The following is a 12,468-nucleotide window of genomic DNA, read 5'->3' on the forward strand; positions in this document are numbered from 1 at the left end:
TATATTATCTTTTCCTAATACCCCCCCTCAAGTTGGAGCACTTGGGTCAAAGATGCCCAACTTGCTAAGTAGGTAATCAAATTGTTGTTTTCCTAGTGCCTTAGTAAATAAATCGGCCAATTGCTCGTTTGTACGCACATGATGAGGAACAATCAAACCTTCTTGAATTGCATCCCGAACAAAATGACAATCCACTTCGATATGTTTTGTGCGTTCATGAAATACGGGGTTTTGAGCAATATGTATAGCCGCTTGACTATCACAATATATTGGTATAGCACGAGGATGTTGCACACCCAAACTCAAAAGTAGACCCCGTAGCCACTTCAGTTCCATAGTGATGGCGCACATAGACCGATACTCCGATTCACCTGATGAGGTTGCCACCGTAGGCTGCTTCTTACACTTCCACGCAATAGGTGAATGACCCAAAAAAACAAGCCAACCCGAGACTGAACGACGCGTTAAAGGACACGCTGCCCAGTCCGCATCACACCACCCTTCGAGCGTGAGGTTGCTGTCCGCACTCAGCAATATCCCTTGTCCCGGTGTACTCTTCAAGTAACGCACAACCCGGATCGCAGCATCCCAATGAGCTTGTTGAGGAGCTTGCATAAATTGAGAAAGGACATGAACGGAATATGTTAAATCAGGCCTCGTCACTGCCAAATACACTAGACGACCAACCAAGCGTCTATAAGGCTCCGGATCTTCGAGGATAGGGCCATTTGCTCGGCCTAATTGATGATTTTGCTCCATAGGGGTTGCTGCCGGTTTTGACCCTAAGAGTCCTGTCTCCGAGACGATGTCAAGTGCATATTTGCGTTGACATAAGAACAAGCCGAAACTACTTCTTGCTACCTCAATGCCAAGAAAATATTTTAGCACACCCAAGTCCTTCATATGGAAGCAAGAACTTAAGTAATTTTTGAACAATTTCAAAGCTGTAGAATTGTTCCCTGCAACAATAAGATCATCCACATAAACAAGAACATTGAGGTGAACAGATCCATTTGTGTAAGTGAAGAGAGAATAATCCGAGTAAGACTGCATAAAACCATATTTTTTTAATGCCGCAGTCAATTTGGCAAACCAACATCTAGGAGCTTGCTTGAGGCCATATAGAGACTTTCGAAGACGACAAACAAGGCCCGGTTCATCGGTAGAAAAACCCGGAGGAAGCTTCATGTAAACTTCTTCATCTAAATCACCATGTAGGAACGCATTGTGAACATCCATTTGATGGAGCTCCCAATTTTTGGAGGCGGCAATGGCGAGAAATGCACGAACTGTGGTCATCTTAACAACCGGGGCAAAAGTTTCATCATAGTCAATGCCTTCGGTTTGGTGGTTACCAAAAACAACCAATCTTGCTTTCAATCTTTCAATGCTTCCATCAGAGTTATATTTAATTTTGTACAACCATTGACTCCCAAGAGCCTTCTTTCCGGGAGGAAGCTTCTCTAGTGTCCATGTGCCATTGGCTTCTAGAGCACTCATTTCCTCTTTCATGGCCATCTTCCAACCATGATCTTGCATTGCCTCTTTGAATGATCGAGGCTCCTTCCCTCCTGTAATAGCTGCAACAAAATTTCGGTGTTTTGCAGAAAACTTATCACAACTAACATAATGTGCTATAGGATACGGCATACCTGAGGGAGGAGTAGCAATTGGATTAAGTGAAGCTTCGGATGGACTATTTCGCGCCACATGAGTATGAGTTACAAAATCACGGTATTTGGTGTTGGCATATTTAGGACGATGACCACGCCCCATTAACTCGGGGGCCGTGGTGTCCTCACGCTGATCAGCCCCTGCTGCTGCCGAGGTGGGGGAGGCAGCCGTGGCAGGGCTGTGGTGTTGCGCAGCCACCTGCTGCGGTGAGGGAGGGGTGGCTGGGTCCGTAGGCTGCTGCCTAGGCTGCCCCTCCTCACTGTCGAATATGGGTGGGATATTGTCACAATTTTCCCCCATATTTATTGTAGCTTGTATGCCATCCGTAGTAGTATCAATGTTGGTGCTTTCGGCATCCAAATAAGGGTAAACGTCCTCAAAAAAACGCACATCACGTGACACAAAAAATTCCTTTTTATCTAAATCAAATAAATACCATCCCTTCTTCCCAAAGGGATACCCAACAAAAACACACTTCCTACTACGGCTTGCAAATTTATTCCCTTTCGCCTTTTGATTATGAGCAAAACACAAGGAGCCAAACACACGCAATTCACTAAATAGAGGTGGGGTTCCAAACAACAATTCATAAGGTGTTTTATTGTCTAAAAGCACAGAAGGTGTACGATTAATAATATGAGCTGCCGCAAGAGCACACTCTCCCCAAAAATATATTGGTAACCCCCCCTGAAATCTAAGAGCACGAGCAACATTGAGAATGTGTTGGTGTTTTCTCTCTACCCTCCCGTTTTGTTGAGGAGTGCCTACACATGAGGTTTGGAATATAATACCCTGGGCAAGGAAATAATTTTTCATGCAAAAAAATTCGGTACCATTATCACTCCGGACAATTTTTATTTTCTGAGAAAATTGTCTATCAACCATGGCAATAAATGACATAAACATCTTAAACACCTCAGTTTTATCAAGTAGCAAATATATCCAAACGGCACGAGAAAAATCATCTACCAAGGTTAAAAAATAATGTGCACCACACGAGGAGGGTTCATCATAGGGTCCCCATAAATCACAATGTACTACTTCAAAAATACGAGAAGCTTTATTATCACTTAAAGGAAATTTGTCTCTAGTGTGCTTAGAACGATGACACACTTCACAATCTTTATTTAAATGACCACTAGAATTGCTTAAAAAAGGAAGTAGCTTTACAACTTTTTCGGAAGGGTGGCCCAACCGCTTATGCCAAAGTTTTAGGGTATCTTCAACTGAAATAGCCGCAATCGATTCCTCCTCCCGAAGATAGTATAGTCCATCCTTAAGATCACCCGTTCCAATCACCTCCCTCGTGCGTTGGTCCTGTATAGTACATGTTAGAGAGTTAGTTGTGACTTCACAATTATTAGTAGAGCATAATTGTGAAACCGAAATTAAGTTACAATTTAATTTAGGAACATAAAGCACATTGAAAAGAGTAATTTTTTCCGTTATTTTCACAATTCCTTCTTTCATGGCTACTACGTTTTGACCATCTGGTAAGCCAACATTGCATGAAGGAACATCGTGCACATCCAACAAACAAGATAGATCACCGGTGACATGATGAGAACACCCAGTGTCGATAATCCACTTACCGTTCACTCGATGAGATGGTGTTGAATTATTACCCATGACTGCCATGACAGCCTGCCACTGCTCGGCAGTGAGGTTCGGGAAAGGAGCAGCAGCACGATATGGTGGAGGTGGTGGGGTGTCCCCCATTGTTTAAGGTATGATTGAAAAAAAAAAAAAAAATTTTAGTTAACCCGCTCCGATACCATGTTACGATAATTAGCAAACCAAGCTTGATTTATTCCTCCACCATCATAAGATATTTATACAAGAATTGCCTTGAGCCACAAGGACTAAAGTCTATCTAACTTAGGAAGTTTATCATACTTACCTAAGATAATACTAACAATATAGCAATTATTTATCTTTGCCAATTAATAAGATATTACTAAGATATTATATTATCTTTTCCTAATAGATTTGATATCATCAATAATATCGGAAAATATATGCGTGATATATTTTCCGTATTAATCTTATTAGAAGAATAATATATTTATCTTTATGTAATCTGTAACAGAAGCGGACGTGGAGTCTGATAAGCTTTGGTGAAAGATGTGATAACTGATAAGATACTCAAACATGTTGCTATCATGTTGATGATAACGTACGGAGCTTGATAAGTACACTAATGGTTTATCTTCTTAATTACTCTTTTACTCTTTAGTGCAGAGTATGTATTAACCCTTCATTTGGATAAGATTATCGATCTCATATCCCTTAACCCCTTTCACCTTATTTCAATATAATACTCCATTACTCCATACCTTATTATTTATTTCAAATCAAATCATAATACACTAAGTTTAGATTATATTTTATCGTTTTATGTATGAGTTTTTATTGCTAAATAATTTAATTTTGCAATGAAAAAAATTACTTGTATGAAAATTACATACTTTGTATTTGGAAACTACGAATTGAATTCATACAAATCTTATAAAACCCTTTTTGATACATTTTTTTCTTTATTGATATAAGGTTAAATTTTAGTCAATTAGACAAATAAACTTGTTCAAACAAAAAAAAAGTTCTAATAAGAAAAAAATAATTTCATACCATATCAGAAAACAAATACAAGGTGAATTAAACATGTAATTTACCTTTTTATGACTTGATTCATTTGTAAGTATGTAGGATTCTTTTTTCTTGTCTTTTTATGGTTGTACGTGCCTACCTCTCGTGCATCTCAATTCTTACCTACTTGCATGCTACCTCCCAATCTCCCATGCATCTTACCTACTATTCCGTAGTAAATATGAGCATATATATACTAATATACTCTATTGGTTGAACAATTCAACTAAATGGAAATATCTATGATATGATAATTCTATGATAATAATTGATCAGTCAACATACAGTTTTGCTCATTTGAAAAGATTATAAAGAGCAAAAAATCACTCATGAAACACGTAACTCCCAAATGCATTAATTTTCTAAATTGGCCATTTTATCTTAAATATTATGTCCATCACTTTTTTATTTGAACTATGTTCTTTTTAAAATTATTTTCTCCTTATATTATACGGTTTCCACTATTATTTTTTTAAAAAATAATTTTTACATCCTTTACTTTTTACTTCTCCGTATTACCCCACTAACCACCTCTATTCTCTAATATTTTTAAAAAATTCAACAAACTTCGGTGCATGTTTATTGCAAGTCTTGACACGAGTATTGACTTGAATTTGTTTCGGGTCTTATGCAATAAAGAATAAACTAGTGTAGCCCTCTCAGGGAAAGGGCACTTGATTGAGATCAAAACTCAACTCAAGACTCACCCCTGCCAAGTGTCCAGCTTTTATTGATTAATTTTTATCTATTTTTTTAATATTAGCCCAAAAATATGTTAGTGAAAATCTAATATAGCACAATTTGAACTTTGAGGAATAAATTCACCCTTACACAATATTTTACCCCATTCAACTCACCTTTCAAGAATCATACTCGCATATTTAAATGCCAATTAAACCTATGGAAGCCGGAGGGAGTTAAAAATAAACTTAACGAGCTGAGGAAAGGGGCGATTGGGCGAAGGACAAGACAAGAGGTTGCACAAGGAAAAGAAATAAGAGTTTCGTAAGTTACATTTGGGCCGGCCCAATGTGTCCAAGACCCACTCCCAAAGGGAAAAAAAAAAAAAAACAAAACAAATACGGAGTAAGAGTTTCGGAAATCGGAAGTTATTTCCCAGAAAAAACAGCGGAGAAAGAAAATTGATGAATCACTACTTAACACTCTCTGACACTCTACCAATTCTTTCGTCAGGAGAGAGAAACGAAAGAGAGTGAGGGATTGAATTTATATTCTTGAATTTGTGATGAATTATTGATCATTAATTTCCCAGAAAAACACAACAAGATTTAAATTTATACAGTGATGATGCGAAGAGAGATCTTTGCATTTGCTCAACGTCGATGGCTTTACATTCTCATCGTTGCTGCTTTTCTTCTCATCTTCACCATTTCCTTCACTTTCCAGGTTTTTTCTCTCTCCTTTTTTCTGCTACTTCATGCATTTATTTCCGATTTGTATTGGTTTATATTATCTGCAGTTTTTAGGTTTTCAATTTGTTTTGTATGAATTTGCTACTGACTGCTGATTTCGTGTTTTAATGTAGAATCTGTGTTATTTGTTTTATTGGCGTTTCGTAATGTAAATCTGTTAGGGTTTTTATTTTTAATTTCGATTGAATGTTTGATTGATACGATTGAGGAACTGCTTATTGTTGGGCGAAATTGAGGCTACAATTGGAAATATGAGTAACATTTGGGCGATCCTAAATTCATGCTCACAAAATTCAAATTAGTGATAGTGATTTAGGATTTTGCCTCTAAGTCATGGTCAAATGAGGAGTCTATGAAATGTAATCGTGTTCATGTGGGAGAATTGAGCTTGAAAGATGGGTTTAATTGGTGAGATGGGATGGCGGGGCAAAGTAAATGTTTGCCGATTTGAGTAAGTTGGACCTTTGGGAAAAGAAATCAGTTTTTCTCGGCTTTAACGACGGCGATATTACCTTAATATTGCTGCTGATACCTGATAGTGCTGAACATTGTAACCTTTCTCTGATTAACTGGATGATATTTGTGGTCTGAATGGCGAATGGAGCAGGATTAGATCTTTGCTATATGCTGTTGTGCTATGCTAGAAAAAAAGAGACTTAGAGATGTTTAGTGTCTTCGTGCAATTTGAGTTGCAATAAGCTTATATGGAGTAGTTAAGATGTTTTTTTCCTTCTATAATTAATGTGTCCAAGAATGTGGGTTATTAACTTAGAGGCTGGATGTTACTTTGTTGTTTGCATTGAGAAAAATCATCCTGTCCTTTTCATGTGCAGGGCATAGTTGAGGAGGATCTTGAAATTACTCACAGAGTGTTTTTGGATGTTGACATGGATGATCAACGATTAGGTATGTACTCCATAATGCATATCTATACTACTACTACTACTACCACTATCATTGTGAACTTCACCATGGGCATGGCTAAATGATTTAGTTTGTTATTTCCCTTCTTTGTTTTCTTCCTTCACTTCCTTTTTAGGGTTGCTTAGTTTTGGAGAGAGGGGGGTGCCGGGTGGGGTGGGGGTGGGGACTGTGTAACTAGACCGACATTCGTGAGTTTCATTAAAAATGCTTATTTCATTTTAGAGAAGGAGATATTTATTTGAGAGGTATTGCTTTGTTTTCTGAGTGCATCTAAGGCTTCGTGAGGGCTTTATGAATTCAAGGCAATTCTGCAATAAAAGTAAAATAAAATAAGGTGGAGATTTGAGAAAAGAAGTCAGAACTTGCTAGAATATGGTTTGAATTGCTTCTTCTCGAGGGCTCATAATGTAGGATTCTTTGGCTGTAGGTCATGTTTACTGGTTAGTGGGTAGTTGTCAAGTGGTAAGACAGTACTTTCTTTATTTCAAATGTGCGACATAATCCTTAAAATGAGACAATGAGCAAGGGAGTGCACCAGTGTTTGATCATTTAAGGAATTGTTTATAAAATTTGGGGAACTTTTGATGTCTCTGGTGCTTCTTCACTAGGTTTACTTGGCATAAAGTGAAGAGAATTCACTTCTATGAGGCTGAACTTGGTCGTTGCTATGTTATCCCTCTTTGCCGAAGAGTATTTATTATGTTCAAAAAACAGTGTTTCAGTGTTTTGCTACTCGAATAAACTGTACCAAAGATTCTATGGATGATTCAGGGTTTCTGCTTCATTTCTATTTTTTCTCCAGCTTGCTTCCTAAATAGGCCCACTGCTGTACTTTGTCAACTGGCCCTTTAGTTGAGGTTTTTGAGTGAGTTATGAGTTTTTGCAGTTGTTGATGCATGCTATTTGATACAGTCTATTAACATATTTGATTTTGGTACATAACATGATCCGGATTGACCACATGTCAAAGCAATTTCTTGCTCCTATCTAGTGACCATTCTTATGCATCCCATGTTCTTCTCCTTTTCAGTAATGTCTTAAACTGTGCTTCACTTTCTTTTTACCCTTGCCACACCAACTTTGATGTCTCTTGCTTCGTGTAAGTGTAATTATTTGGTTTAATCTCTTAAAATTTGTTTATAGTGCACTCCTAATAGTTACATGTATTCTTTCCAAGTCAACTGCTATCTGGCGACTCCTGGTGAACTCAAGGCTTTTCTTGGATATCTGATACTGGAAAATGTCTATTTATTTCTAATATCTTAAAATAATAAGTACGTAGGGTTTGTTATTTTGGTCTCTCAAGCTTATTAACTCACAATTTTGACAGGTAGAATCGTGATTGGATTATTTGGTACTGTTGTTCCAAAAACATCTGGTAGGTAATTTCTTCTTCATGGTTTTCTACTCTTTTACACAAGTTCAGGCAGGCAGTTGCTTTTGTTTTAGTGAATATTATGGTCTTATTATGACTCAACTCACTTCTATCACCATATGACTACACTTACTGCATTCAGTTCCAGTTTTCACCATATTGCTTTTTTCATTGAAAATGAATCCTTTCACCACTCTATGCATCAAATCTAACTCTATTTTTTTGTGCTGTTTTATTTCCAGAAAATTTCAGAGCTCTTTGTACTGGTACAAATATTCTCTCTCACCTCTGAAAATTTGAACTGATTTCTCCTTAAAACTATTGGTTTTAAATAATTGTCCATTTGTCCTTTTGGGGTCTAATATCCTGCTTCTGATTGCAGGAGAGAAGGGAATGGGCACAAGTGGTAAACCTCTACATTATAAGAAAACACCTTTCCATCGTATAATTCCCGGGTTTATGATTCAAGGTGGTGATATTGTTCATGGTGATGGGAAGGGTGGAGAATCGATTTATGGCAGTACCTTCCCTGATGAGAATTTCAAACTTAAACATTGGCATGCAGGTACTTGATCTAACTGATTCATTGTAGTTGTACTATTAAATTACTTTGCACTCTTATTTCCAAACTTTTGTCCTGATGCTTGTTACCAACTGATCTTTTCTCTGTGTTTACCTTTTTTAATAGGTATTGTGTCTATGGTGAATTCTGGACCTAATTCCAATGGCTCACAATTCTTTATTACCACAGTGAAGGCAAGCTGGTATGTCACATCTACTCCCCTACTTGCTGAAAAATATACCCCCGGCCCCAACAGAAAAAATAAGCTATAATTACTGAAAAGGAGTATCACAATTTTCAGATCATATTATCTAGTAAAATCGAGGACACATAACCATACTTTCATTAAATTTAAATTGAGATGATTTTATAGAGTTTGAAATCATTTTTGCTTGTATCATCTTATTTATATTAGGAATATGTGAATTGTTTGTAGTTGCTTTTCTTCTATTTCTGTCTGTTTTTCGTGTAATTGCAACAAGGTAGCAAACTATCTTGCTAGAGGGCTGCGAAGGAAATAAGGAAATTCATTTTAGAGATCTATCATTTCAGGTAATATGCTTAGGAGGCGGATCTTCTAATTTATACCCCTTGCTAAAAAATATATACAAATTTGTGGCAAGTGAACTTTTCAATCAACAGTCTGCTAGAACAAAATTTGTAAAAGGACTTCCTCTTTCCAATTTACATTCTGTGGGAATATTTGGATTTTGCTCATTTTTTAAGGAAAGCTGGTTCAAATAGGGAACTTGGAAATGAAACGCCAAAAGCCTTCTTTATCTCTTTCTAGTTTCTCTAAGATTTTGCATGAAGAGTCTTGGGATACAAGAGCTATATTTGTGATTCTGAGTCGAATCTTCCGTACTTTCTGAAATTTTTGTTATTTATGCCTATTTCAAAATGCTCAGGTTGGATGGCGAGCATGTTGTCTTTGGGAAGGTTTTACAAGGCATGGATACTGTATATGCCATTGAAGGAGGAGCTGGAACTTATAGTGGAAAACCTAGGAAGAAGGTGGTCATAGCTGATTCCGGAGAGATACCCAATAGCAAATGGGATGAGGAAATGTCTAAACTTTAATTAAGAATTTGCTTATTTCCAAGTGTAGAAGGTTCAGTTAATAGTTGGCTAAGCGTAAGATTTTATGTTGTATGTTGTTCATACATGTCACGGCGGGGAAAGAAAGCTGAAATCTAGGTTGGCTTTACATGTCTGCTTCTGATCCTGTAAGAGTTTCTTGATAATTAGGCAAATTCTAGTTCTGTTTATGTTGTTAGCTTGTAGAACCCTGTAATATAGGCTTGTAAATGATACATGTTGAATTCATTTATCAAAATTGGCATAAATGAGTGGATGAGTCATGATATGAAAATCTTACTAAGTCAACTCTCGTGCCTCAATATTTTGCTGTCTACCATGTAAAATTTAAAGTGATTGAAGGTTACCTATATATTTTTGTAGCTACAATTACTTTCTATTTGGTTTTATAACTTTTTTTTAACAGGATGGTGTCTGGAAACAGCATCGTTATCAAACAAGTAGTAGTCTTATCTATCCATCTCCCCAATCGATAGCTTGAGCACCTACGATTGTGACCGTGGATAATACATAGCTTACAGTGGGAGTATGACTTAAAATGAAACCACAGTTGACTATGGATGTAATCATGTAAACAGCAGAACACAAAATGCTTGCTCATACAAAAGCAATTGGTAGAACACTAGAACTTACATGGTAATTGACTTTAGGGGAACTTACGACAAGATTAAGTTAATACATAGAGAAATGATTGATAAATTGAAACGCGGTACACAGCAGTATTAAGTTAATACAAGCACATTACTTAAACTTGCCTTGATACAAAATAAAGCAATAGGGAAATTTCAAGGACGGTACTTGCAAGCTAATTTTGCTGCATTATCACCAGCAAATCCGGCGTCTACCCAGGCTGAGTATCCCCCTTCGACATTAGCAACATGCTCAAATCCCTGTTACACAGAATTTTATTTAAGTAAATTAGTATTTTCTGATTAACAAACCAATAGACTACTATTAATTACTTGTGTAAAGAATAATTTACGTACTTCATGCTGCAGATCAATTGTTGCTTTCTTGCCTCTACCCCCACTGTTGCAAGCCTGAGCGAAAACCGTGATCATCATCAATACACTATTTTATAACTTAAAACAATAATTCAAGAAAAAACATTAATTTTGATCTATAATACGAAGTTGTAAAACTATGGCATATTCTAAATCACTGAGATAAAATTAATGTATGGTCCAAAATTGACTAGAGTACTTTTTGTCACAAAATTCACAATGTTATGGAGTACTTCCTATCTTTCAGTCAATTGTAGGCCTAGTAGCAAATAGAATGTCTTACCGCAACCAAGTGATCATCCTTGTTGCAAACTTCTAGAACTTGTGAAATGAAATCAGAATTCTTCACTCGCCCTGTCATAGAAAATACATCACGATGCATACATCAGTTATACAACAACAACAAAGCCTTAGTTACATCAGTTATACAGTTTTAAATATTCATTCTATTCGTAATTTGCCGTGCCTAAAATACCATTGTGAGCAGGTTGTGTTCATGTTTTAATTTCAGGTTCATGTACATACCTTCTTCAGTTATGAACATGTAAGGGATGTTAAGGGCACCTTCAACATGTCCTTTATCAAATTCCTCCTTTGTCCTACAGATCATGATGCAAGCCTTTTGTTATCCTAAACACGCGAAAATTCAAGATTAAAACTCCTAATTTGTTACCGTACCTTACATCTAGATACCGATATCCGGTACTAAGGAGACCTTTGGCAGTGTAAACATCAACACTCTTAGCTTCTTCTGAAGGCCTGCAATATGCAAAATGAATTGAAGTCTCAACCTAAGGGTGCAAACAATACCAAAATAAATACAAATAAAGAAGAATGTATTAATAATTTAGAACGAATAAATCTCACCCTTTGGAAGTATCCATTGATCAAGAGGTATTCTAACTTAAAATTCTTAACAATTTGTTTGATTTTGTATAAATTGACGTTCCTAAGTAGCTTTTATATATACATACATAGAGTTTAGAGAGAGAAGAATAATGAAATTATATTATATGTTAAATATAGAATAATTAATTAGATTAAAAAAGATTTAGACAGTGATATAACATGCATCCGAGTTTATTTGCTCCAAATTTAGCTTAGCAAAAGAAACTTCAAGGAACATGTCAGAAGAAAATTTTAATAAAGAAACGTATCTAAATTAAAACTATAGTGCTTAATTACTTTGGTTCTAGAACTTGTTCACAGTCAACATGGTGATTTAATTGGACATTAAAATTACAAGCTAATATTTTTTAGCTATTATTTTGCCGACTAATATGAATAAACTAGCAGTGTGTTTATATCACTGTCTAATGCTATTGACTGATTTTCAGCATGAAACGTTTTGTAATCACATGGGTATTGGCTAATTACACGATAATACATGAAGTTTCGAAACTCAATTCATAAGAAACTAGGTATCCCTTCATACATACCAATAGAGCTGTCAAAAGCTGACCCGACCCGAAATACCGACCCTAACCTGACCCTAACCCTAACCCGTCTGAACCCGAAAAAAATGGTGACCCGAACCCGACCTAACCCGACCTGAAACCAACCCTAGACCCGAGTTGACCCGAGTATTTGAGACCCGAACCCGACCATGAACCGACCTAGAGAGGACCCGACCCGAATGTGACCCGTAAATTATTGACCTGAACCGAACCCGAGAATGACCCAAACCCGATTTAACCCGTCAAAACCCGAATTCAACCCGACCTGTTACTAACCCGACCCGAGTTCAACCCG

At 36.7% G+C, this 12,468-nt stretch overlaps 2 protein-coding genes across 2 annotated transcripts; one reads left to right on the forward strand and one right to left on the reverse strand.

Annotated features, from left to right (window-relative positions):
- Positions 1-5,422: 5,422 nt before the first annotated feature.
- On the forward strand, positions 5,423-10,026 carry LOC145588335 (peptidyl-prolyl cis-trans isomerase CYP21-1-like). The gene is made up of 7 exons (XM_081644976.1): positions 5,423-5,727; positions 6,587-6,659; positions 8,008-8,055; positions 8,295-8,318; positions 8,435-8,617; positions 8,741-8,816; positions 9,523-10,026. The coding sequence occupies exons 1-7, from the start codon at positions 5,626-5,628 to the stop codon at positions 9,692-9,694; spliced, it is 678 nt and encodes a 225-aa protein (XP_081501102.1). The 5' UTR covers positions 5,423-5,625; the 3' UTR covers positions 9,695-10,026.
- Positions 10,027-10,241: 215 nt separating this feature from the next.
- Positions 10,242-11,886, reverse strand: LOC145588336 (protein HIGH ARSENIC CONTENT 1, mitochondrial-like). The gene is made up of 6 exons (XM_081644977.1): positions 11,584-11,886; positions 11,395-11,475; positions 11,242-11,315; positions 11,000-11,070; positions 10,699-10,752; positions 10,242-10,602 (listed from the first exon to the last, which is right to left on the reverse strand). Exons 1-6 carry the CDS (start codon positions 11,598-11,600, stop codon positions 10,498-10,500), a joined length of 402 nt encoding a protein of 133 aa, XP_081501103.1. The 5' UTR covers positions 11,601-11,886; the 3' UTR covers positions 10,242-10,497.
- Positions 11,887-12,468: the final 582 nt, after the last annotated feature.

The sequence above is a fragment of the Chenopodium album genome, chromosome 17 (assembly GCF_948465745.1).
Source record: "Chenopodium album chromosome 17, dcCheAlbu1.1, whole genome shotgun sequence".
NCBI classification, from domain to species: Eukaryota; Viridiplantae; Streptophyta; class Magnoliopsida; order Caryophyllales; family Amaranthaceae; genus Chenopodium; species Chenopodium album.

Coding starts and splice junctions, on each gene's coding strand:
- LOC145588335 (XM_081644976.1), top strand. CDS start 5,626: ATGATGCGAAGAGAGATCTTTGCATTTGCTCAACGTCGATGGCTTTAC. Junction 6,660..8,007: donor CATGGATGATCAACGATTAG/GTATGTACTCCA, acceptor CAATTTTGACAG/GTAGAATCGTGATTGGATTA. Junction 8,056..8,294: donor TGTTGTTCCAAAAACATCTG/GTAGGTAATTTC, acceptor TTTTATTTCCAG/AAAATTTCAGAGCTCTTTGT.
- LOC145588336 (XM_081644977.1), bottom strand. Junction 11,316..11,394: donor TATCGGTATCTAGATGTAAG/GTACGGTAACAA, acceptor CATGATCTGTAG/GACAAAGGAGGAATTTGATA. Junction 10,753..10,999: donor AGGATGATCACTTGGTTGCG/GTAAGACATTCT, acceptor GTTTTCGCTCAG/GCTTGCAACAGTGGGGGTAG.